This window comes from Xiphias gladius, chromosome 23 (genome assembly GCF_016859285.1).
Source record: "Xiphias gladius isolate SHS-SW01 ecotype Sanya breed wild chromosome 23, ASM1685928v1, whole genome shotgun sequence".
Lineage (NCBI taxonomy): Eukaryota > Metazoa > Chordata > Actinopteri > Istiophoriformes > Xiphiidae > Xiphias > Xiphias gladius.
The window spans coordinates 10,418,480-10,446,230 of record NC_053422.1 but is presented as its reverse complement, the minus strand read 5'-3'; the positions used below and the strand labels follow the sequence as shown (position 1 = coordinate 10,446,230).

Sequence of the window (27,751 nt, the reverse complement as noted above, 5' to 3'; positions counted from 1 at the left end):
CTACCAATCATAACTCCATTCCTCTCTCAAATGCATATGCAAAAATAGGAAAAGTGCACTTCACTTATTATAAGCAAGCTGTGCCTCAGACGACAGACAAACTGTGCTTCCTGGTTGGTGCGCCTGTTTGATAAATAAAACCTTCCGTCTAGACAAAGAATGAATCAGAAATCATGTGCAAAGAGCATTGTAAATCTGGCCTTCAGGATTTTTGAGCATGAGGCAGAGAGAAGAAAGCGAGAGGAGAGCAGAAGAAGAAATAGAATTTTGTGTGGTGTGTACCTCCCTGGATAAGCAATGATGACTGGTCAAGGAAAGACGGTGGAAAAGAATCACTGAAAATGGACTATAAGGGAAGGAAATAGTCTAAAAGGGTCCTCTATCCATCCTTATATTCCCAAGCTACCACTCAGAGGCTTCATGAATTTTACCAGACTAATCAAGCAGACACACCTCTTTTTCCTTACATTTAAAAAACAACATTCAACAATGCTACAAATTTTAGTTTGTCCACTTTGTCAGTGTCTATAAGAACAAACACTGGTGTGTAAGTACAGAACCTTCTTAGAAATCAATGTATGTGTTGGGAGAGAAGTTAAAAAACAAAAGAAAAAAGAAGTTTACAATTTTTTTTTTCATCAAATATGAAACAGTTGCACAACATTTACATCGTAATTAATGGGAAACTGATCATCAATTAGTGTATGAAATCCAGCTGTTGATAAAAATTCATACTAGTTTCACCATCATGCAACACCAGCAATTGTTTATTCAATACTGACATACAGTGTAACACATCATAATTTATACAGGCATGAGAACTGTCATTATAGTAAAGGGAACGGCTTGGCAGAGCAATATTTAAATATCTGATATTCAGTGCAGAATATAACATAGCAAAATACTGATCATGGTTACCATATTCCCCCAAGCACCAAGCCATGGCCAATATGAAGCATGTCTTCAGGATTTTAAATAGGCTATTAACGATGCTAACTGTTCCGAAGTGTTAAATGCACATTTCAAAATAGGCATATGCAATAGACATGCAAGTGAAAGCTGAAAACCATTCAACTTGTTGACATGTGTGAATATTATCTCCATATGCCTCAGACTCAAGAGAGATTAATTTTAAGTGACTGTGCTAAAACCTAATAAATAACAACACTGTAAAATGATTATGTGATCAAGTTCTTGTGTATGTTCAATAAATGAGAGCAATAACGTGTAGATGTGTGTAGACTAGTTCTAGTATTAGACTAGTTGTTAAATTCATGCCTGCCTCACTGCAAAGACCATGTCCACAAGGACAGGCTAAATAATCACTGGCCATCCGGTGAGCTGAGAGCATGTGAGAGCGGAGTGAAGTATATGGGAAATCACACTGGATGTTGCATATAATACAAATAAAAGAATAATCAATGTCGAGACACAGACTTTGACTAATATTAGAAGAGCATAGGACCAGTTATAGAAAAATACAGAACTAATGCTCTGTGATTTTCGATTGCAATAAATTAAACAAGTGGATTGACAATCACTGAAATGACACATTGATATTAACAAGGCGTGATCCTGGTGAATTGCTTTGGATGGTATCAATTGTTAATGCACCTGGTCCTATGAATATATTTTTACTTGGCTTGTTATCAGATATTCAAGAATTGTTTTTACCAAGGCTAACTCTACTCAGCTGCACAAACCATAGGCTCTAATGCAGCCAGCAAATAGAGTTCAAGAGCAGCAATCGATGAACAGACCAGTGCCCAACGTCTGCATGATAGCTACCTACGTTATATGCAAACATTAGGGACCAATAACACAAACATATCAAATTAAATTTAAAAAAAAGAACAGCATTAGGGATCAATAAGAAAAATACATCAAAAAAAACATCTTTGCTGTATAGCCATCAGTCATGTTCACTACATATTACACTGAAACCTGTTAAAAACTAAGTATTGTTCAATGTAATGAAGTCTAAAAGGGGTGCTATCATGTTCATACTGACACAGTTTACTTAACCCAACTCTGTATATCATATAACCTTTCAACCTTTCAACATTTCAACAAGATACTAACACTTCAGCCAACTGTTTTCCTAAGCTTTCTCCACACATGGAGCAAAGGAGTCAACAGTCCTCCACCAAACATATTTAATCTTCTCAATGACATCCAACAGTAAACTCACGGTCTTGTGGACACAAGCTCCTGAGAGAAAAGGTTCAACTGGTCTTGACACAAACCATTACCAGATAAAAACCAGATTGGCCGTGGCATTGAAATACACTCACTCGCCTGGGAAATGAAAAATGTGAAAGTTAATACTTTGCCAGTCCTTCAGAAAATTAGTTCACATCGATTCTGGGTCGGCACAGTTCAAACATCCAGATCGGTCCTTGTCACAACATATAGAAACCCTTCACTGTGAGATCTGATGAAATTTTGTTGGTAGGTACGTTGTGTTGGCTTGTATTAGTTATGTCTATGATTTACAAACCTCAATGAGGCTGGGAGAGGATGTGTACTTCCCTCCAATAACCACAGATTCAAACCTCAGAGTTTCAGTTATTGGCCTGTATCACAGTGCCCCCTACTGTTAGAAAAATTATCTGATAAGAGAACCTCAAGTGGAATGGTGATAGGTAACGTCTGTGAATAAATTATTCTTAGAAGCAAAACAGGGACTAAAGCATGCAAATGACTAACATGCTTCACTTAAAACAGAGTAGGGAAAAGATACATAATCACTGAGCCAAATATTACAATATAACAAAAAGCTTTTTTTGTGGTGTACATTTACTTACAATAAAATCATTGTAAACAATTTTTTTTTTTTTTTTTTAACCAATTCATATTTCAAGAACAATTGGAAAAAAAACTTGATAGTGTAAAATGTGTTGTTTCTCAGAACTAGTCAATAACACTAGACTACAGTAACTTACAAGATAAGAAAAAGAGTCTTTGTAACCGAAGAGGTAAAATTATTTCTTTTAATGTGATACTGACTTGATACTCACCAGGGTAGTTGAAGAATTAACTTATTTTTCCCCTTCTATATCTTCTATATAACCAGGTTGGTCCCAATGAGGCATTGTACTGACTAAAAGTGGCATCAGACAAGCAGCATAGGTACAACATGAAGTTTATTGCTCTATATCTAACTCACATTTCCAGAATGACGATGCATGTGTTCAGTGAGAAAAACTACTTCCAGCAAGTCATCCCAGATACATAAATATTGCATTATCATAATTATGTCATAAACTCAATGTTTCCATATATATTAATAAATGTTTAACAGATCCATCATTTAATGAATTCAGCGGTGGACAAAAAAATCAATCGATTCCAATTTGAAATAAAATCCATTAGTAATTTATCAAATAGAAACTCAGTCAAAAAAGTCAAACATTTGTTATAGCTTCACAAAGGCAAAAACTTGCTTTATTTTCTAGTTCAGTGTCACCATAAATTATTGCCATAAATACTCGGAGTTTCTTGGCTGCTTTCCAAAAAATGTGAGGAAAAAATTACCTGATCTCTGACACTTGTGATACGCATTTGATTTTCATTTTGATGGAAATTGCTAACACCATAACAGTTTTTTCCTGCTGGGCTAAATAAACATCAACACCTCTCCTTGCATGTTCATGGTGCTCTTTTCCCAAAAAGCAGATAAATGAAAAGTTCACAAGTTACAGGTGTAAGATTGCTACTGCTGACTTGGTCTAGCACTACAGAGCAGGAATATCTTTCCTCTAGGTTTGGAAGCTTTGCCAGTGATGATTGCTGGATGGTTCGCAATATAACCTTGACCTTCCAGCTCTTAAATCAGCGATTAACTGCTTTAGAGACCTTGAATTGTGGTACTGCTTGCAAAGAGCTATTCATTTTTTTTTTTTTTTTTTTTTTGAGTGAGAATGTGTCACATTAATTGAGGCTTATTTTCACTGTGCTGGAGGACACTGACAACAAGCTACCTTCAGCGGAGAAAAATTCACCACTGAACCAACGTTGATTGTTGTTTTGACGGCATGTTTTTCTTAATTACAACAGACAGGAAAATAATAAAAGTGCAGGCAGCCTGTCGAGGCCATTGTGTGTACGTATGTCCGAGTGTGTATTTCAAGCCCTGAATATGTCACAGAGAAAAAAAAGAGGAAGGAGTGCATGTGTGTCTACACACTTACTTATGAACCCGTAGGTGCCACCACTATCAATCTATGACACTACCTAACCTTTGTGTAACCTTTGTCGAATTCAAAATTCCTCTATTTTACCAGACATATCTCACTTAAATCAACAAAATACCAAAGCAATAAGAGAGTAATGTCTTGTTGCCGGTGTAGGAAGATAATTTAGAAATCTCACAGCTAACTCCTGATCCAATAAAGTTGACAGAACTGTGGCGCTGTATGCACAAATCCTCTACTGAGAAATGTTATCATTTTCCTTAGCAGCAATAACAGCCTCCACCAGTGTACTTATCACATCCTTCTCCCTCTATCATCCCCTTCATCTCAAATAATACTGCTTCTTAAAACATCTCTTTTGTGTGTGCAGCATCTTCATCTGTCTTCCCGCCCCATGTCATTTTTTTTCTTTTCTCGTGCTCACTCTTTCACGCAACCTCCTCACATATCTCTCTCTCAATTCAATAAAGGTTTATTGGCATGATGCTTTGATCAAAAATCATGTTGTTAAAGTATATAGACAAAGAAGTACTACGAAGTACTGACATACAAAATATGGAATAAAGGGACTACTTACTGATAACATAAAGTGAGAAATGGTCAGAAGCAGAGACAGAAAGAAGGAAAATTCTATTAGATCATATAGAAAAGAAAGAAAAAATGTCCTGGGAGGGAGCATATCTTGCTTTATGACATTGAGTTATATATTCTCCTGCCTATAACATCTCTGTCTTTCGCTCTCTCTCTCTCTCTCTCTCTCTGTTGTTCCTGATGCATCACTCAGGAACAACAGCGAAAAACTGTCACACAGCACAGTGTAAACTCAACAAGGTTATCTCTGGCCATTCCCTCAACTGTATCTCCTGGACATCAATGCAGACTGGCAGCACCTACTATACATAAACATAAATAAGCAAGCATGTATGTACATACAAAACAAACATGACCACATTAAAACACATAGGAATCACACATTGTTGAAATATAAGCTATTCTTCTGGAAATAAATTGTTGCTTTGGCAACAGACTTACAAGTAGATGCAAGAAAGTGTATTTGTGTCTTCTTGGCACCTTTGCTGAGATCTGCTTTAGATTTTCTTTGGTCCAACAGTGTCACTAGGGCAGGTGAAATTTCGTAAGACAGAAGGAGAGTGCATCCACTATTGCTTACTCAGTGAAGGCCACTCAGACACTCACGATCACCTGTCACTTCATCAGCACAAAATTAGGAAAAAAAATAATGCCCATACTGTATGCCTTATCTGTATGAAATATCTGTATATAAAAAAAAAAAAAAAAAAAAAAAAAAAACTGCCAAGTTTCCTATCCTACCCCTTCAAACTGCTAGAGCATCTAAACCACCAGCAATGCCATTAGTGAAAACAATGTGCCGGGAGCTTCTTTTGACAATGAAATGTCATTGGAGTCTGTTGTAGCTCTCATGCTGGTATCAGCGCCCACCTGTGTCTAAGTACGTTATCAGAACACCCTGGGGGTGACTGCATCGGATTCTACAAGGTACCATCACGTTTGGAGCACAATGGTGCATTGGCTGCTCTGCTGTGGGGCCTTTGGTACTTCTCTAATAATCTACCCAGCATGTGTTTATCTTTGTTGGACCAGGTTGTGCGGAGGAGGCAGTCAGGAAAGGAAGACAGACAGAATCCTGCCAGTCTGCATGTGAGGAGCCCACAAATCCAGAGGGACTGCTGGCTTTTTGTGAGCGAGTGTGTGTGACTTCATGTGTGTGTTTGTGTGTGTGTGTGTGTGTGTGTGTGTGTGTGTGCGTCTATAATGTTACCAATGCAGTTATGCCAACATGAGTTATGGTCTGACTTACACAGACACGCACACAAAACATTTAATTGCCCAAAAAAAAAAAGTCTCTCCCGGGCTCCATTGTGTCTAATGTGTTCAACGTTAATCTTACCCTTTGGGGACATTTGCTGTTGTGTTAATTACACACCACCAGGAGCCCTCATTAACACACATACAAATGCTGTATGTGCACGCACCCGCACCCGCACACACAAACACCAACACACTATGTACACAACTTAGGTGGAGCAAGCAGAAGCGTAGATGAAGTGAGGCTGTCCAGTATGGGAGAAGTGAAGCTAATGGATCATTTACAGAGAGTTGCGCAATTTGAGACATGCTTGAGGTCAAACCGGTCCACATCTCCCACACCTTTAATGAACAAACCAAGTCTCAGATATTGAGAGGAATTCATGAGCCCGAGTGGTCAACGTGCCCTGCTTAGTCATCCACTACACCGCTAGCTCATGACATCTTAGCACAGGTCTTTACTTCACCACTGTGCTAGCTTTGGGTAATGCCAGCTGAATAAGGCGAAATGCAACAGTGACACGCAACTATTTTCACTTGTCCCCTTGACTGCCTGTTAACAGTATCACAGTCTGTTAGTTACTGCGTCTATTCAAACTAGGAAAAACTCACGGAAACATTGACAAAAACTAGGCAGCAAACACTACTATTTGTTTGCTTCACTCATTTCAAACTCTCTTGGGGAGCACAAAAGGAGCGTATTGTGAGGTGGCTCGTTTTTTGCCATGGAAGCACCCCCCTGGTAGGTGGACCACCCATGTCAGGTGTAGAGTAATGGGCTACAAGGTGACCCTTATGCACCTGTCTTTCTCTAGCTTTCACCTCACTGCCGGACCTCTAATTGCATCACAGGGGGGTTTCACACAACCAATTATAGATAGCAAATTATACATACAGCTGTAGCAGCTTTGTAAAAGATGAATAGCATTTCATTGAAGGAAACTGCTCCAGGTCAACTGGGGCCAGTAACTGGTGAGAGAAGGGAATGCCTCCAAAATTAAAAACCTGGTCATATGGACCAATCAGTATGGAGTTGAGGGTGAATGCATGTAAAACTGTGTAGTCAGTTTTTTCTGCTCGCTTGAACTTAACATAATGTGCAGTGATGTGTAATACTGTATTTTCTTAACACATCTGTAAAGTGGGTAGTAGGAGTGGTCATCACTTGCAGGGAATACAGGAGACGAGTAGCAACAGCAACAGTGTAAAAACAAAACTGATAACATAGAGACACAGCAAGACTAGCACATCTCTAACCGTACTTTTAATTAAGTTTCTTAAATGTGAATGGGAAAAAACTAAGAAAACACTTCCACTGCTATTCTTTCAGCTGAAGTCTCCATTTCAGTACGGCTGAACCTTAGTGAAAGTGTAATATGTTCTTCACATTCACATCAGACAGAAAATATCCAATGTGTTTCGCTGCTTAGTGTGATTAAAATTAAAATCAAGGCGTATCAATCCTCTTAGGTTAATTTGTCTTAGACAGTATGTCTGTGGTGTATTTCCATCTCAGGGATGCCTGTGGCCTCAGAAAGGTTAATAAGCTGCTTTACCTCAGCCAGAGATGGATTGGAGGAGAATTGGAAAGGTGAAAAGAAAGGTCAGGAGAGCAGAAACTCCTTAATGCAAATCCTCAAAGTCAAAAGTAATCTGTCTATTCTTTAAAACCACTAGCTCCCATACTTAGCAGTCTCCAACCACAGCAGGACCTATACTTTTCATGCAGAGAAACATTTATACATGGATTGACATCAGTCAGCCCTAATCTTGCGATGAGCACCTGGGGTCAAAGGTCTGGACAGAATGTGAAGATGATGAAAACACCTGCTGGAATACACTGTTCAATGGTCTGCCTGCCTGCCTACTGTCAACTTTACTGTAACCTGAGTCAACTTTTCAGGGAAATATGCTTGATTTGGTGCAGAATTACAGCTGGATTCAGTGTGGTCATGTATACAGTAAAAACAAATGCAAAATTCCCATGACCCTGCCTCTGTAGTTTCCATTTACTTAATTGTGTGGGTGGAGCAAAATTGCAATAACGAAAAGACCTAAAGCTTAACATGGCTAAGTCTGAGTGTAGCCTCACAGCAGGCCCAGGCAACCTCAGCGTTTGTGCATCTTCGGTTTACTTATAGAGGCAAAGACTGTACCAAAGGAAAACCACAAGCCAAAAACAACTCTGAAATGATGGTTCACACTTAGAGCAGACTTGTTCAGTATTCTGCACATTTATCACATTACAGCTTGAGATTTTCTGTAGTGTTCCAACAGTATACTTTGTGTTTAATAAAACATGGTCAAAAGGAGAGAACAAAGAAGGAAACAATCTGCAAATGGTGCAAAGAGAGAAAGTGTTCTCCCTAAATGCTTCTGCACTGTAACAATAAAAAAAAACACAGCCATGTGATTTATCTATATTTTCACCTGCCCTTGACAATACCTATATGCCTCATTCTCTCGATTTAACACGTCACATTATAAATGATCATTTTCCTATCCATATTTTTCAAAGGAGGTTTCAAGATGGAAAAAAAGAAGTATCAAATATGAAAAATAAAAATAACTATACAAGCTTGTTAGATGAGTGGAATAAATGTCAGAAGATTTGAAAAGTTATTTATTTTGGTGGAGAATTCACCAAGGGAAACTAACCGCATAGAAAAACTTTAATTTCTTTTATTTTTCAAAAAAGATCAGATTAAAAACTGATACTGAGATGGAAAACAGAAAAAGAGACAAACATTCATACAGGCAATGAAATAGAGACAGATCTAAAATATGTGTGCTGTGGATACTGTAGCAAGACATTGAGAAGAGAAAGAACAGGGGAAGATACTAAGTTCAAGGGGGATGAAAGGGAGGGAAGGATGGTGAAGACTACAGAAATATATGGGGTGGGAGGACGAAGTAAACAGGAAATCTGAGGAAAGTGAATAGACAATTTATGTGCCTGCCATGGAGAGGTGGTGCTCAGTTTTTGGTCGGTCAGAGAAAATCTCTAAAATCATTCTTTTCTGACATACTGGTTATCCAGTAGTGACATGTATTAATTTTCCTGTACGTTCTTGGACTGCATCCTTCATTTCTCTAGGTGTTTTCTATGGATGTGTTTCCATTAAAGTGCAGCACTTTTCTTTGTTAAAAATCATTGTATCTTTTATTGGTCAAAATAACTATCCAACTCATCCACTATTTATCCCCCACAATTTGTAAACCGCTGTTTACCGCCGTAAATAACATAAAACAACTGACATGGGATTGAAGTACAGTTCAAATGTGGGACCTAAACTAAAAAAGTCCTGCCTAATTGTCCTTGTTTTCAGATAAAAATATTACATTATGAACTAAGATACCTGACATGCCAAATGGTACTTAGACCCCTGGTGCGAAGCTGAAGTTACTTCAGTAATGATATATTCAGGGCAACCAAATCATACAAGATAGTTATATCACCGTATTGCTAAGTTAGCTATGTCAGACGGAAGCCTATTAGCATTTGACTAACAGGTTTTATTTCCATACCTTTTATGCTACAACAGAAACACATTTGACACAGTTGAAATTAAAATCTATAAAACCAGACTTCAACACTTAAAAAAGTCATTAGGTTTTAAATTCTAGTGGACCCAGCTTTAACAATTTGCCTCAAGTGTCACTCTGTTTTTTGTAGTTTTGGTTTTTATTTTGTTTTTTTCCTTTTTCAGGTGACTGTGGATCACAATCTGTAATCAGGCTGGTCTGTCTACCTTACTTTCTCATTCCCTCATCTAAACCTTTTCTGTCTGTGCAGTAATTTACCTTGCTGTGCCATGAGCAGTCATGATAGTTTATATTCAAGGAGGCACCATCTTGAACACGCAGGACTCTGATTGTTTACCCATCCTGCATGTGAATTCACGGTTGCTCTCTTCCCCCCCATTGCTCCTCTGTCTCTTCTCTGTGTCTTTTCAGCCAGATTGGCTGTGGGAGTGTCACCCCCTGGCCCACTTGTAGTCACAAACCAATTCCACCAAAGAGGCTCAAAGACAAATTAAACTTAATGCCATGTAACAAACTCAGTGGGCTACTGTGCACTGTCAGGTGTTGTGTTAGCCAGTGGAACAACAGGGCTTATATGCACTTTTTGATCTGTATGGAAATCATGAGTCAACAAGGAGCTGGATCCAAAGCACTTTTGGAGAAGCTGGAGATAGACAACAAGTGTAAAATTGACATACTAGTAAAACATTTGCAATTACAACTGATGAATTCTGTTAACTGCGTGGCCGAAAGATTTTGCATTCAATCTCATTTAAGAGGAAATTATGAAATTCAGCGGGTGGTTGAGTTGTAACACCTTGGAAAACAAACTGTGTCTACAGGCCTATCAGAGAAAAGAAACAACCATTGCTTGAGTAGAACAAAAGCTATCAGCCCCTGAAATTAATACCTGGCAAGAAGAGTGAAAACAAAGCAGTGCAAGTTGCTAATAGAATTTCAAATGTCACTGAGTCGCTCTGGGTGGATTTGTGTAAAGACTTCCCATAGCTGGCTAAATGCTTCCACTGGCTATAGAAATGTATGAAGAATTCAGAGAAATAGTAAAGATATTTTCATTTTCGCAAGACAGTTACTGATAAAGCTGTACATTTGAACCATTTTCAGTTAAAAGTTACTCTTTGAAGAGGAGTAAAAACTAATAAAAGCAACATTGTCCACAAAACTTACTTTTCCCCTCCTTCCGTGCATCACTCAAAAATGCCAATCCAGTGCAGTAGTATTACCACACAGTGAACAGTGAAACATCACACATCAAGTATTCCCTATAAAACCCCTCTGCTCCTGTACTCATACTTCTGAGCTGGATTAGATATGCACTCCACATTCCACTGTCTGGGATCATGGGGGTGAGTTAATGAAGCTCCACTGGGGCTTTGCCATGTGAAAAGCTCCAGTGACAGTGCTGACATTGTCCTCTTTTTAAAGGCAAGCTCCCTTGTTAATAAGCATCTTATCACTCAATTAGACAAGCACGCAGACACTGGATATATTGGATAAAACACAGGGAGACATACAGTGATACACACACACCTCACAAAGCACGCACAAACTGAACATATCTTTCCTTTTGTTTAGCACTAAATATCCCTTTTGAATATATTACACTGATATTACACTAATACATGTAAATATATTGTGGGGTGGTGGAGTTAGGATGGTTGTTATTATGTATGATATAACAAATACAGACGTATTGGTAAATGTCATGTAATTATAATGGTGAGGGAACATGGCCAAGATACTCAAAGTCTTGATGTGAAAGCAAAACACATTGCGCAAGACCCCAAAAATAAGAAGATTAGCATTTAACTATCAAAAGAATTATGTTTTTAACTAATATATTTTGGGTGTAGTTCAAAAACTTGGGTACTCAGTTTGCTTTTTTTGAGTAGAGTCACTTCGCAGACTTCTGTCTTAGGGTTCTTCCAGACTTATCAGTATTAAGTATGTGAGCACACTCGCACCTAGGTATATGGGTTGTCTAAGTATTGTTGACAGAAGAGTTCTAGACAGGAAAAACTGACTCAATCATGAAGATGCAGAAAATGCTTATCCAACAGTAACAAGCTAGAATAAAAACGGTTAAAGAAATGGGATTGCTTAAACATGCTAAGTTACAAGACAAACGAAGAAAAAAATATGTCCTTTTATTGACATATCCCATACATGCGCTATCTGAGATTATCCAATGGAGTGAGCACGGAGATAAAGAAATAAAATATTTAGATGCATAGGGGGTATTTATTTTTAAAGAGACAGATTTTGATGAACATTACAATTTACCTGAAGGAACATAAAAGTTAGTAGGGTGTAGAGTTGGGAGGCTGTAAGCGGCAGGTATCAAAGAAAGCTAATATTCAGAGAGCTCAAGTTAAAGTGCACCGTGATAGCCAGAATGGCTCTCATCTGAGAAGAGAAGATTAAAATCAGTGGGACATCACAGTGAGGCAATATGAGGAAGGAATGAGAGGAAATCTGTCTCTCTCACTTGCTTGCTCCCCCTCTCTCTCAAAGACACAGATGCACATGCACATAATATAGTCTCCTACAATAAACCAATTACTTGTCATTAATATTTAAGGGCCTAATTTCCATTCATATGAGATATATTAAAAATGTGCCGGGATGAGCAAGGAAAAGGGCTGACCCTGAAATATTCACAGAGGGCTGGCTGTCCCAAACAGAGAGAAATGAACATCAGGGTGTTTTGTGTTTTATTGAGACAAATGTCTCCCGCCTGTGCCAGCAATTAATGGCTTCCCCTCTAAAATGAGGAAAATGGTTCAATTTGAGGCCTTTCTTTTCCAAAATGGGATAATATCCTCTTTGGTTTGCTTCGAGTAATAATGAACATTTAATCCAGAATGAACAATTTACTGGTGTGAGGAAAGGTCTTGGGTCATCAAAACAATTCACCAAAGAGAATCATCTTCCCACTCACAGCGATGACAGTTTACAAAATGAGTATGTGGTAAAATGCCAATTGCGATTCTTGTTTGTGAGAAGCAGCAGCTGTTAAACAATGAGCAGTTTTGTTTTGTTTTTTTTGCTGTTTTTTTTTTTTTTAAACCAGGCTGCCCCTGAATCCAGATGGACACTGCCATACCCAAGGAGAGGGTTTCAGAAGCAAGCACAGAAAGACGAGTTAAAAAAAAGGGGAAAGGAATGATGTCAGGAGAAGAAAAGCCCAGGGCAAAGATGCAGTGGAAGTTTCCTTGGCGGATGCTCCCTCCTCTCAATTAACAGAATCAGTAATAAACAGCCATGCTCTCCAGGGAAACATGGCAACCATCAAGCCTGACTTCCCAACACTCTGACAGAGAACATATCAAAAGCTTATCGTTGTACACACGCTATTAATACAAGGCAGACTATTCCACAGTGGGCTGCAGTGTCGTGGGTTGAGCTTAAACTCATTAGACAAAAGCTTTTATTAAATCGTGAGTATCTGAGAAGGCAGAGCTCCAATAGTAGTCTTGGGATAGCTTTTTTCAAGAGCAACAAGCTTTTCAAAGGTTTCAATCAACAAGACGTATTGTTAGTGAATGAATACAGCTTAATAGGATTAAAATATTTTGAGTGGCATTTATTGTTGCGAAAGTTGCTACTGTGTTCTGTGAGCCAAAACTTGTGTCCACAGACTGGTACTGCACATGCACTGCAGGGCCCCCAGCACACAGTGCGCTGGTCAGCAACAGCTTTCTTGTCTCACTCGGAGATTGCTGAGTGTCATGTGAGGTGGTCAACCATGCGTGAGTGTGTTTGATCTGGTGGCCAGGTCAGCCCTGATGTTAACAGAGTTATTAGGGGACTTATTAGGGAGAGTCAGAGAGCCAGCTAAACCCCCCACTGATTCCATCATTACTGTCGTTGTGGCAGGGTCATTACCACCCTGCTGCTGGGGCTTTGTAGCAGGGATTGAGAATCTGCTGGTGTGCACACCACATTGGATCAGTGGGAAGAATGTGTGTGTGTGTGTGTGTGTGTGTGTGTGTGTGTGTGTGTGTGTGTGTGTGTGTGTGTGTGTGTGTGTGTGTGTGTGTGTGTGTGTGTGCGGGACAGAGTTTAGGGAGAGAGGTAAAGGAAAACAGGTGTCAGAGTGAGGAGAACTCCTATAGGTTTTGATCAAATCCCATGTGATATGGGGGATTCACGGATTATATAACAACACAACTGGAAATACTACACATGATGTGCAAAAATCTGTTTAATATTCTTCAGGCAACAAACTCCCTTGGTATACATTATTACACCATTGACTCTCTTTCTCTCTCTCAAGCAATTTTTAGATTTATTTCAAAAGGTGCTTTATTGGTTTGGTAACACTTCTTCCCATCCCCTCCGGCCTTGTTCACCACAAGTACTTGGCTGAGCATGTTCATTAGCAGCCCAGACATCATTAACACAGAGGCATGCTGGGAAAGGAAGTCCCAATGACCCTGCTCAGAGGGGAGGACTACAGCCTCTGACTCCTACTTCAGGATGTACATACATCTTCATTAGCCCCCCCCTCAAAAATATGAATGTCATTGACTTTGAAACCATAGAGTGTATTAAAATACTGGGGTAGAGAACCCCAACGATGCCCTTAATGATACCTCAACAGAATAAAAGTTATTGCATATTGAAATATACAGTACACTCAGGGATTTTAGTAGTTGTTGACTAACCTCCTTTCTTTCTTTGTGTTGTTTCTGCTGAGAAGCCCAGACATTGACACTACAAAGTGGCATATGCCCTTTGTCCATCAGCAATTGATGTGGGCAATGGAGGAAACATTTTGGAAGGGGGTGTGAAGTTTGCCAACATCAATCTTGTTTCAAATTGAACTGCAAAGTTCCAGCTGAATGAATTGCCTTTCAAATGCAGCGGGCCATGGCTACACACATTCAATCCCGAAGTGGATCTGATTTGATCTCAAGAGACGTACAAAGGCACAACCCACAGATTGATAAAGTGAACTGAGGGGAAATGAGGGTAAAAGAAAAAAAAAAAGAGAGCCAAGTCAATGGAGAAGAGGGTAAAGAAAGCGGGATAAGCTGATACAGCCAAGCAAAGGCAGAGGAGGGGGAAAAAGACGAGAGAGAAAGCAAAAGGGAAACAACTGTTTTAATGGGAAATTAAATTGTCCATATGTTACCAAAAATAGCAGTATTACATTAGATAAATGTTTTATGTAAAAAGCAATATTGTGCTTTGATTTATTTTCAAAAGTGTGGCCATCACTGTCTGTTAATGTTTAATTAATTAATTTTATGTACAGCTACATCGCATGCAAATGTGCACCTATTATACATTTATATTTATATTACATCATCTATGTATTTTTGAAATAATTATGTATTGTATTTTTAATTCGTACTTTAAAAAACATCTTATTTACTTAAATTTGTGGTTACAACATCGGTTGAGTGCACTGATGTATAAATTTAAATCATATGCATGTAGATATTTACTCATACACATTTTATATGCATCTGAAAACAACGGTAAACATTAAAATAATTACCTAAACTGCTTCTTTTAATCACAATTTGGCAGAGCTACTTCATGGTTTAACCTTGACCGACGACATTTAATGCAATGGACATTGTTCGCTATATAATGTACAGTGTTTATAAATGACATTCATTCGATAAGTGATTCATAATTCCACGTCTGAATGCGTCTTCTCTTAAAACATGTAATTACCCTGTAGGAAGAAACTATGAAAACACTGAAAAATTGATGCCAGAATGCCCTAATCTGTCTATGGCCTTCAGATTATCTAAAAACTGACATATGTGTTGAGTTTTCAATCCGGCCAAAGTACCCTCTCATAATAAATGGCAAAGAAAAAGCCACATTTAGAAGACTGAAGCCAAGCTTGAAGTCCCTCTTGATTATCGTTTCCTTTTCTTGGTGAAACTCATTAAACAGTTAGACTCATAAAAGCAGCAGGGGAGATGACAGTCTTGCATTCTCAGTTGTTTTAGAGGCCTCTGAGCGAAATATGCATGTGAGAATTGGGGGCTATTAAAGTGAGTCTTTTTTTTTCTTTACTGCCAAAGTGTTGTTCTTCAACAATGCAAGTAACAAGCAAGAATCCCAAGGAACATGGAGTTAACAGAAGCTTTTTTTGCAGCATTTTCTGAGGGCAGCTCTGCAGGGAAGGCATTTACACCTGCTTGCCTCATCTTTCACAATACACTAGTCCCCCAAAGTGTGCATTACTTTATTCACGTTTAAGATGTGGCAAAGATGGAGGCACCACAAAGAAGCAAAAGCAAAACCAACAAGTGTGTATGTTTGTGTGTGTTTTTTTTTTTTTTTTAAACTGTGGCAATATCCCAGACAATTCAAGTCGGTTTTCACCAGTGACTTGTTTGTCAAGGATTTATGGTCCGTGGTTACAATGAGAGGTTACAATGAGAGTACAAGACCTCAGGAATTAATCTTGCAAACCTTTGCTTTTACATCTGAACCCCCAACACCACTTTAAACTGCACCAATACCAGTTAAAATACTCACTATCCAAATAGGTCAGATTCAGTGTGGAAATAAAGTGGGATCTTTTTAACGAAATGTTCAAGTACACTTACTGTTACATATCCTTAGTTGCATGCATTTGAAAAACTACACTACATGAATCATGAAACAAAGGAAAGAGAAAAACAAATGAACTACTGTCTCATTTTAGGAAGATCCCATCTAGCACCTTTTTTTGCAATACCATCTACATCAAAGCCCTTCTCATTGGGAGGGATACATATCAAACATTAAACAGCATTTTTCATTCATGAGCAAATCATGTTCTGTTTCAACAGTAGAGGGAAAAGAGCTGATTCAGTGAAGTTGCTGCAGGGGTAATTGATAGGGATCTAGCAAAAGTAACTCCCAGGGGAAATGCTGGATCATGAATTCCTACCCTGCCAGCGGGAACATGGACTATCTATAGAATTTTTTTTATTTGAACACCAGTGGGTGAGAAAATGAATTCAATAAAGAATTTAAAAGAACTTTTAAAGCTGAATTAAAGTCATGTGTCTGTGGAACTCCAAATGTTAAATTGTATTTCATTTTAAGAATCTTTCTGCAAATGTATTTTATAGCAGCTATGCCCTGCATATTTCTGATTTACTAAGACTAAATGCTAAATTTATCATCTTAAAAAACAACTTACGAAACAAATAAAAGAACACAATGAAAATTAAAATAATTATATAGACATTGCAAAAGTGTCAAAAAGTTTGACTATCAATTACCTCAGAAATGCCACAGAGCATGTGTTAAAAAATATAATGTCTGGCTAATATCCTCTGGTGAAAGATGAGCAGAGTTGAAGAACATGTCTGTCAGGCCTTTTCTGCCACTTCATTAAGCCTTGCAACAACTGTTCTTTCCTGCCCACAGTTTCCTTCCATCTGTATTATGCCGACTAAATCACCTTGTGGCAGCCAAGGGAAAATTGCTATTTATTTCACAGAACAAAACAAAGATGAGCGTAGTTTGTAGTAACGACAGAGCAAGAAGCTGCTGGCGGCCTGAGTGGTGTCCAAAGAGACGGTGGGTTTATGGGAAAAGTTTGAAGATCCTGTATTGTTATGTCCACACACCCTGACAGAGCTCAGATTTGACTGCTCTGCGGTTGACAGGGCTCTGACTTCTCCCCTCCCACTGCTGTTAGAATTAGAGGGGTGTGCTACACACACATATATACACACACAGACACACTGTCAAAGAAGTGGAAAACACCCAAATTGTCTCGGGAGGAATACATCAAGTGCCTTCACAAACCCTGGTCCATACAAAAACAAACTTGCTCTGTACTACTTGTGTTATTCATCAGCAAGTTATGAAGCCTGGTTGTGCATCTGAGAAACAAACTGGCCGGGACAAAAAAACTCCCAGAGCTTCCTTCACAAAAGCCTCCCGTCTTCCCAGATGGAGGACTGGTCCACTGGACTGGAAAAGCCAAGAAGCAAACCAAGCATAACTGCTCTCGGTTCACACATATATGTACAAGTTCAAGATTGTGCACATCCACGTGCACACACAAAAACACTGACTACTCCGTGGGTACAAAGAAATACGTGCAGCGTGCAGCCATATGCATTTTTCGCTTTCTCAAACATGCAAACACATAAACACACTGCAACAAGAGCACCGGTATCCCTAATTGGCACATAGATTAGAATCGAGAGCATACATAGACAGTGTTCAAGTGCAGGGGAAAAAGTGCTTGGTTTTAAGATAATTAACATTTCAGTGAGAAAAATGGTTTCTTAAGTGTCACAAGATGAAAGCGGCTGGGCATCTATTGCCAGAGAGGCTAAGTGAAGCATGTGTGTGTAGATTAATTAAGGAACGGGTGAAGAGAGATGACGCCTCCTTACCTTTGCTCTGTGAGGAGAAGTAGAGGGAGAGCTGAGCAAATAGGTTAGGATTCTCAAACTTCTCTTCTTTGACTTTGATCCAGAAGCAATTCTCTGCCATTTCCTGAGGCACTATCTGCAATGACACAAGGATTCCATTATCACTACAATCAGAGACCGCCATTCCACCGACCTGCCACTCAAAAAGTTCCTCTCACTGGAGATGGAGTTTGTGTGTGTTTTCCCTGTGTGTGGACACAGACATGCCCTTGTGCATACACCCTTAGCATCTGAGTGGCCAACAGGACAAACAAAAAAAGACCAAAAAAGCAAATGAGGGGTCTCCAGTGTTAAATACAACGTTTCATGTGATGAGAAAACTACCTGAATGTGACCACACTAGATGATGATGTGTGGATGGACCCTGACTGAACCAGACACATCAAAGCTCTTTTTGACCTCTCCTGGGATGAAAGAAATATGTGAATTTCAGTTTGCAGCACACACCTCGGCAACCCTGTTTATACAGTCCTCCTACCTAGATTTGCCTAAAAGCCTCTAAGAAGCAACCAGGCACCTACACACACTGAGATGATGGCAGACCACAGGGATGCTTTCTACTCCTCCTCTTTCATTCCCTCCATACTGTTCAGTAGACAAGAGAGAGAGTAGGAGTGTACAGAGCGATTCACACATAAACAAACCCATCTAACATGTTGCAGTTATTACTAGCTAATTATGTGTGTGACACTACACTACATCTGCTGTACACTGTGTTAAGTACTATGGTGACTGGTCTCGGTGTGACACTGATGCTTTTTATTGAGATTCTGGACGAGCAGTTGGCCCAATTGCTCCGCTGCCGTTAACCTTCTCGAGACCACGGTAATTACATAAAGAAAGAGGATCAAGCACAACAGTTGTGAAACACAGAAAGAGCGTTTTGGGCGATGCTGGAGAATCATTCTCAAGGCCATATACGAACGGTGATAAGTGTAACAATGTTGCTGAGTCATCTAAATCGCATAAAAAAGCACAGTGTACAGAGATGATTTCCACATTTAATATTTGCAATAAACATTGTAAAATTGTATAAGATGGTAGTGGCAAGTGAGACAGGGTAGATTGGAGAGCGTAAAAACTCAGAAGTTTTAAGGTAATTATAGCACTCTTAGAAACTATACACTTGGGGATTAGTCAGATTTAAAAAAAAAAAAAAAAACTTACTCCAAATGTATTTCTGACCATAATAATTCAAGATATCCACAATCATAATTACAGAATTTGTACGGGAAAGATATTTTGTGTGTTAATTATTTGATTATAATATATAAAATATAACAAATTTAGGTGACTTGATACTAGCTAATGAAAATGCCCAGAAGAAGTGTATAATGAGATAAGAAGGGGGCTGAGACAACTGCCCTGGGTTACACCACAAGATATGTCAGAAGTTTCGGATACATGATCCCCACATCTAAAAAAATAAATTAAGAACAGTTTCAAAGAGACATACCCTGTTTTCAAAATTATGGCTTTGCTAAAATCATCGGGGGGGGGACTACTTCAGCCTTGTTGTAAATTGTGAGTCTAAGATTGCTGACTATTAAATTGTGGCCTTATTAAGAATATTGACACATTATTGACTTGTAATTAGTAAAACCAGTAAATCAGTTTAACCCTATCATCCATTTAGTTGCTCTAACAACACTGGAAATTACAGTCTGTACTCAATGATAATAATAATAATAATATTTTGTCGTGCAATGTTGCATTGTGTAATCATCCAAGTTTGGTTTAAAATCAGGATTTGGCAACTGAATACACTGCTGGTGAAAATTTCCTAGTTAATTTGTGAAGCAGTTTCCAATTTCCTTAAAATTTTGTTACTTAAAATTCAGCCTGGTGCGTTAACTCTTGAGGTTTCCTGCTGGGCCTGACCAGCATAAAAATGGCATCTCTATGTTTGAGCAAAGGTATTTGTCACAACTTTAGCTAGTGATCTACATGAGCCTGTATCCTGGTGACCTCTATGACAGAAGTTATTTCCTTCATCCCACTTTGGCCATGTTGCCTTCTGTTCCACCATTCCTACATGTTTACACATATCTTTAATTATCATGATAAGATTATATGCATTTAATTTTTCATAGTGAATGTGTAATGTAATGTAATGAGTTTACCATTATTTCTGTTTTTAAAATTCAAAATTCAATGGCCAAAATAGCAGCTACAACAAAATCGCATTTGTGTATTGTTTACTTTGTTAATTGCACAGTCCCCTACTTAGTTTTCACTTATAATTTTCTTTACTCAACAACAAACAAATATAGAAGTAATGCAGACTAAAAACAATAATTCAAGCTGTTTTAAAATTCACTTAGCACTTAAACAAAGCTGACATTTCCCAGTGTGTGGCTGTGCTAGTCTAGTCCGATGTGAGTGTCTTGGATGACTGCTTCTGATTAAGAATGCACTGCCACCATCCCTTGCTTGACTAGAGGACTTTTACTGCAATAGAAAATGTAACAATAGTTCTACTTCTTTCCCATTTAAAGAGTGCCCTCACTGAGGGTAAATGTTATTTTACCTATAGTATGTAAGAAAGTATGTCTGTTAAGACTGTATGATTGTTGATATATAAGTGGAGATCATCTGTGTACACATGATGCAACAAGTCATGGACTTTCATCTACCCACACATTTTCATGTAAAACTCTATGGTCTAGTAATAATTGCGAACTTTTTTGACTGCAGCTTATAAAGGTCTTTTGCTACTATCAAATCTGTGTAATTCATACTCTCGTCAGACATGTGTCGGGTAGTGAATTTATGGGGTAGTGAATGCACTACCTCATACACGTATAAAAAAATAACTAAGGTATCTTTTCCCTCCCCTTCCTCTTTTATACAACCAAATGATAGTTGCTCCTGGCACTCCTATACTTCCATCTGCTTCACATAGAGAAGACAGACGACTCTTGTCCCACTTAATCGACACAGGAGACACAGATTGCTTTTCCTCAGGTGGTTATGAATTTCATTTGCATCACCAAACTGCAATTCCTGTGGAGGCAAGGTCAATCCACCTGCACATTAACCTGGTTCTGTACAATTTCCCAGATAATGGGCATTTGCATCAGACTGCATGCGCACATATCATATATGTAAATCCACACACACTTCACAAGACAATGAGTAATAATATTTAAGATATCAAAGCACAAACACACATACAGCCCCACCTGGTGTTAAGACACAAAAAACACATAGTTGTTTGTCTTACTGTTTACACACACTTACTGTAATGACAATATGTATAATTTTACCTACTGCTCAGGAAGCTCCCACACAGAATGACACATTTGCATACCTGGCATTTTAAAGAATCCTTGAGGTGACAGAAAATTCAACCTATAAGACGCTTCTTACAGTGCAACAGTCAGCGTTGACTTGCATTTCCACATTTCCTTCTCTCATTTATGCCTGTCATTTGGTGGCCTGCTGTTAAATAAATAATGTTTTGCAGAAAGCAAAATACACCATATTTGCTTGCTTGTCCTTTAGGAAAAAAAGACAGAAATGTGAGGCGATAACTACAATGGTCCTAAACACACTGAAAAAAATCACATTCAAGATTCTTTTTTAATACATGGCTTGATTCCACTAAAACCATTAAATAAAATCTGTACCACTAACGTGATGTCAAAAGAACTTGTCTGATGTTTTGGTTGCTGTCATTAATTGAACACTAAAACACAAGGTCACACAAGCATCAGCAAAGAACCATTAAATTAGTGCTAAGAACTTCTGAGGCAATGGATAAATTATCTATGCTAAAATAGAGCCCACACAAAAGAGAATGTCTTATTGAAAATGTATTGAAATGTGATAGAATGTTGCATAACCCAGTCTTCATTCAATTATGCTAAGAATGTGCAAATACAAGGACTTTTAAGCAGTGAAAATCGTTTACTCTTGAATCCTTTGAAATGCATGCTGAGTAAGGAATAGTGTGGCCTGTGGCTGAAAAGTTGTTTGACTAGAGCTCCATTTGGTTTGGATCTTCAACTTTGCATCTTCGTATTGTGTAGTGTTACTTCAAGCATCCTCTAAAGCCAATGTTCTAAAGCCAAGTGTAGGCATGTGTGATTGTACAAACATTTCATAATAGTTCATGCAAAAGAACAGTGGAATGCTATGCCCTCACAGTGTCAAATCACTAATATTATCAGTGAATATCTGTTACAGTGAATCAAAGCTCGGGTTACCATACCTTGGTCCAATTGATCCTCTTCATCACAGCTTCAGGCTTATAGGTCTTCTTGGGCTCCATCCCATAAGGCAGCTTGACGACAGCCAATGCAGGAGGTGGTGGAGGCCCACCTGGGCCCCCAAAAAAAGGTGGAGGAGGTGGGGGCCCGCAACCAGGGGGTGGTGGAGGAGGTGGAGGTCCTCCACCTGGAGGAGGGGGTGGTGGAGGCGGTGGTGGAATGGAAGCATGGCCAGGAAGAGGAGGAGGAGGTGGAGGAGGACAGCCACCAGGTGGAGGTGGGGGAGGAGGAGGCGGAGGAGGAGGTGGGACTGCTGCACCCCCTGGTAGGGGTGGTGGAGGTGGTGCTCCAGGCGCAGTTGGACCTGCTGCAATCTGCAAATACAGGGTAGAAGTGTCAAGTGGTGGTTTAATCCAAACCTCAGTCTGATGTCACTAGTAAGCATAAACCACGAGGTGTAACTCCTTGCTTTGTGCCAGTGAAGAGGCATTGTTGTGCTGTGAAAAACAGTTTACTGCCTGCACCACTTTGGCATTTTAGTTACTTGACATGAGCTTTGACTGTGAGCAGAGAATAGTTTGTGTGTCAGTAACAGTCAACTAGCTCCCTGCAGTGTTTTATGTCAAGGATTACAAGGTTCAGTGAAAGTGTTGCTTCTGAGTTCAGACCTAATGAGGAGGTTATGTCCTTTCCTTTTTCCATGACATCACTATGCAAACACAATATGATCACAAGTTTACCAACCATTCTTGTGGATGTTTGCCAAGTTTACTTTGCTTTGAGTCATTTCAGCAGGAAAAGTAAGATGATAAGTAACATTTTTCCGTCCAACTACAGTTGCAAAATAAAGTTTTGGCACCCCAGGTCAATAGTTGTCGAAGTCGAAGATGAACTGATCTACAAAAGGCATAAAGTTAAAGGTGAAAAATTATTTTCAACCTTTTATTCAAGATTAGTGCTTTTTTTTTTTTGTACAATTTTAGAGTGAAAAAGAAAGAGCATCATACAAAAGTTTGGGCGCCCCAAGAGATTTGAGCTCCCAGATGACTTTTACCAAGGTCTCAGACCTTAATTAGATGTTAAGGCTAAGCCTTGTTCACAATCATCATTAGAAAAGCTCAAGTGATGCAAAATTCAAAGCTTTATAAATAATCTGACTTCTCAAACCTTGTCCCAACAATCAGCAGCCATGGGCTCCTCTAAGCAGCTGCCTAGCACATTGAAAATTAAAATAAGTGATGCCCACAAAGCAGGAGAAGGCTATAAGAAGATAGCAAAGTGTTTTCAGGTAGCTGTTTCCTCAGTTTTTAGTGTAATTAAGAAATGACAGTTAACAGGGATGGTGGAGGTCAAGTTTAGGTCTGGAAGACCAAGAAAACTTTCAGAGAGGACTGCTAGAAAGACAAATCAAAACCCCCGTTTGACCGCAGACCTTCAGGAAGATTTAGCAGACTCTGGAGTGGTGGTGCACTGTTCTACTGTGCAGGGACACCTGCACAAATAGGACCTTCATGGAAGTGTCATCAGAAGAAAACATGTCCTGCTTACTCACCACAAAATTCAGCGTCAGAAGTTTGCAAAGGATCATTTAAATAAGTCTGAAATATTTTGGAAACAAGTCCTGTGGACTGATGAAGTTAAAATAGAACTTTTTGGCCAAAATGAGTAAAGGTAAGTTTGCAGAAAAAAGGGTGCAGAATTTCATGAAAAAAACACCTCTCCAACTGTTAGGCACGGGGGTGGATCGATCATTCTTTGGGCTTGCGTTGCAGCCAGTGGCACAAGGAACATTTCACTGGTAGACGGAAGAATTGATTCAATTAAGTACCAGCAAATTCTGGGAGCAAACGTCACACTGTCTATAAAAAAAGCTGAAGATGAAAAGTGGATGGCTTCTACAACAGGATAATGATCCTAAACACACCTCAAAATCCACAATGAACAACCTCAAGAGGTACAAGCTGAAGTTTTTGCCATGGCCCTCACAGCCCCCCGACCTAAACATGATCAAAACTCTGCGGATAGAACTCAAAAGAGCAGTGCATGCAAGGCGGCCTGAGAAACTCATAGAACCGCAACCTTTTTACAAGGAAAAATGATCCAAAAACCCTCAAACAAGAACTGAAAGACTCTTAGCTCCTACAAAAAGTGTTTACAGACTGATAGTTGCCAAAGGGGGTGTTTCTAAGTACTGACCATGCAGGGTCAGCCCTTTTCCTTTTTTGTTATTTTGTTATTTTTTTTTAAACTGTAAAAGGTGGAAATAAAAAGGTAATCTTGCTTAAAATATTAAAGAAATGTGTCATCTTGAACTTTATGTCTTTTGGAAATCAGGTCATCTTTTACTCACTTAGCTCTTCACAGTAACAGAAATTTTGACCAGGAGTGCCAAGACTTCTTTATGCCATTGTATGTGTGTGTGTGGCTGTGTGTACACACATACATATATATATATATATATATATATTATATATATATATATATATATATATATAATATATATACACACACACACACACACAAACACACACACGTATATTTTTGTAGAACAAAATCTGTAATCAAAACCTTTTTTTAAGATTGAACTTAAACTCTTTTCACTCTTTACTGGTATTTATAGAAATATTTGACAGGGAAATACATGATTAGTTACAACTGTTTACAATTATAAGTTGGGATCTACTGAAATAATATGTAAATAGTTTAATAATTGGGACTTTGTGTCTTTGTGCATCCCCATATATAGTCATAAGGCATTTCAGTTTCACTGAGGAGATAACTGTAAATGACGTGTGAGTTGTTGACATAATGATTGTGTACAGTATATATAAGACCATGATTTGTGTAGCTTATGACATAGTTACCTCATTTCATATTCACATCATCTAACATTTATCAGAGATCTTTTTTATTTAATAATATGTGGAATTTATTAATTTCTTTTCTTCTTTTTAAAATTTGTTTTCAGTCTTTAAATCTCCTAGTAGGTGTCACAAAATGGGCAATTTTGTCAAACAAAAACTGGATTGAAATCATCAGTGTCAGAAGACAAATTCATATTTATCAACTCTATAGCCACTAAAAGCAAGATTTGCTGCAGTTTGTTTACACTTGGCCATTGGAAGCATAATTCATATTTACACCACTGATGTTCAGTTCATCTGATTTTAGAAAACTGGAATTTTATTAACATAACAAAATGCTACTTTATATAAAGAGTTCTGAATCAGCCAAAAGGTTATTGTATTGTGTTCATTAATCCCTGCGGATATGTATGTAAATAAATACAAAGCAAAACTTTCCCATCAAGTCTTTGTCATAAGACCTCACAGTGGCAGGCTATTAAACAGCAGACAGGGATGTAATTAGACCCGAGACTGATAAGATAAAGTCTTTCAGTCCTTTGACATGTCTGCACTATCACACCTACCACATACACAGGTAGTCTGTGATAGTCACTGATAATGCCAATAGGAAAAATGTTTTGGAGAAAAAAAGTTATGCAAATACAACAATTACAAATGTTCAAGCGTAGACAGGGTTTGATCCTCAGAGCTGAATAGGTCCCAGTTCTTACCAAAGAGCATTTCCACTTGCACATCTCATTTCCAAAACTAATTCCCCAATATATGCATTTCCCCAGTCACTTGATTGTGTGCATTAAATGTGATTGGCTTCATATTTAAAGACATTAATAGTGTTCCATTACATAATGGTACTGGTGGATTGTTTATTAGGGCCAAAATTAAGAAGGTATTCTGCAAGGAGTTTCTTACACAGATCACCCAGAGCCCCAAATGAAAATCCACATTCAATGATTACGTGTCTGTCAATCTCAAGCCCTCATGGCCCGTTTTCTCTTTTAAGATTAATATGAGAGAATGGAAGAAAATTAGCTGCTAAATTAGAGTGCAGTTGTTTCCACAGTAGGGGGCCAGCGGAGTTTCCATCTTTCTCTCTCTCTACCTCTCTCTGGTCTACCCAATAATAAGCCCAGTGTCTACAGAAACTTTGAGATCCAATACCATTGCTACTGGCATCTTGTTCCTCAGAAAACAAACATTAAAAGAAAAAGAGATCCATAAGTGGTGAAGTATATAAATAATTGTGTACAAAACATACTAGTGTCTGGATCTGACCTAGAAATAACAAGTATATAGTAGTAAAGGTAAAATACATATTTATCTATACAGACATAGAGAAATAACAAATACTGTATTTAAAAAAATACAGCATACAAGGTCCCTTTCCCAATTAGTTTCCTATGTTATGTGTTGATTTCTAAAATGCATATCATCCAGCATGTTTTAATATTGTGTTTATTGCCAGGTTGTAAAGGTCTGTTAGACAGTTTTTGGCTGATGTTACTCTTGCAGAGCCCATCTGGAGCACTGTGTAAAGTAGATGACCAGGCTAATAGGAAATCTAACCCATCCAAATTGGATTCTTAGTCTTATGGACTCAATGGGGAGGTCAGCATGGCAGATAATTAACTCTGAATGCTAGGTGATTAAATATATGCCCCAATCTCATCTCTGATAGAGGAATTCAATCACAAAGTGTTTACTTATGAAAATTACATTAAACAAGCAGGAAATGTGCATAGTTAAAACAGCCCCATAGAGTTTAGCATAGCTTCCAACTGTTGTATTATTTAGCTTTATGGAATACAGGTCTTAAATGTACAGTTTTTTAAGCATGTTATCTGTTTTTGTGGATTAGTAATTTCAAGAGACAATCAAGTCTGATATTAATTCAGTGCACATTGTACTAAATAAATACAGTATTTCAGTTCATTTTTTTCTTGCGAATGAAGATTAGACGCATTGCATATCAGTTCACACTGAATACATAACTTGAATTTAGAGGTAATTCAAAGCATTCAAAGAGATAATTCAAGTATCGTGCACAATACGAAGTGGGGCACACATGCAGAGAACAGGGATGACAAAAGATCAGTTCCACAATAACTTTGAGAGATTTCTCGGACAAAAGATCTGAAGCACCACAGTCCACTTCTTTTAACATATAACTTGGATTTGCAGGTGATTAAAAGTGAAATTATGGCAAGGGCCATGCATGCAAAGAGGGCACCCACCTTGGCTTCAGATTCCCTGATGAGTCTCTGAGCCTCTTTGAGCTTGTCTTTTTCAATAGTTAACTGTGCAGATACAACACACACACACACACACACACACACACGCACGCACATCCCGCAGACATACACCATGGGAACACGCATCACGACAGACACAGAGGGCAACAGAGAGGCACAAATGGGGGTGGGTTAGATAGAAAGAGAAGAAGAACACTAGTACACGACATCAGGTACAGTACTCACACCAAACAGAAAAAAGGCAGAAAAGAAGCAGCCAGGGGAAAGAGGATGTTCCTTACACAGTTAATGACAATGGTAGTACAGTGTTATATTCCCATTTTGTCTGTTATTTGATGTGCAAAAGGCAAAGTGTACTGTACTTTTACACCTAAAACAAGATGTAATCTATCTTCAAAAGAACATCAGCGTAGAGCA

The 27,751-nt window shown here is 38.5% G+C and overlaps 1 protein-coding gene across 2 annotated transcripts in view; it reads right to left on the bottom strand.

Annotated features, from left to right (window-relative positions):
- The window catches only part of diaph2 (diaphanous-related formin 2), a 358,243-nt gene that overhangs the window by 198,785 nt on the left and 131,707 nt on the right, over positions 1–27,751 (bottom strand). For both annotated transcript variants that reach the window (XM_040119669.1, XM_040119671.1), the window contains 3 exons: positions 27,317–27,379; positions 22,221–22,592; positions 17,966–18,080 (listed from right to left, as the gene is read on the bottom strand). In XM_040119669.1, the coding sequence (XP_039975603.1) occupies positions 17,966–18,080; positions 22,221–22,592; positions 27,317–27,379 (550 nt within the window). The remainder of the gene's footprint in view (positions 1–17,965; positions 18,081–22,220; positions 22,593–27,316; positions 27,380–27,751) is intronic.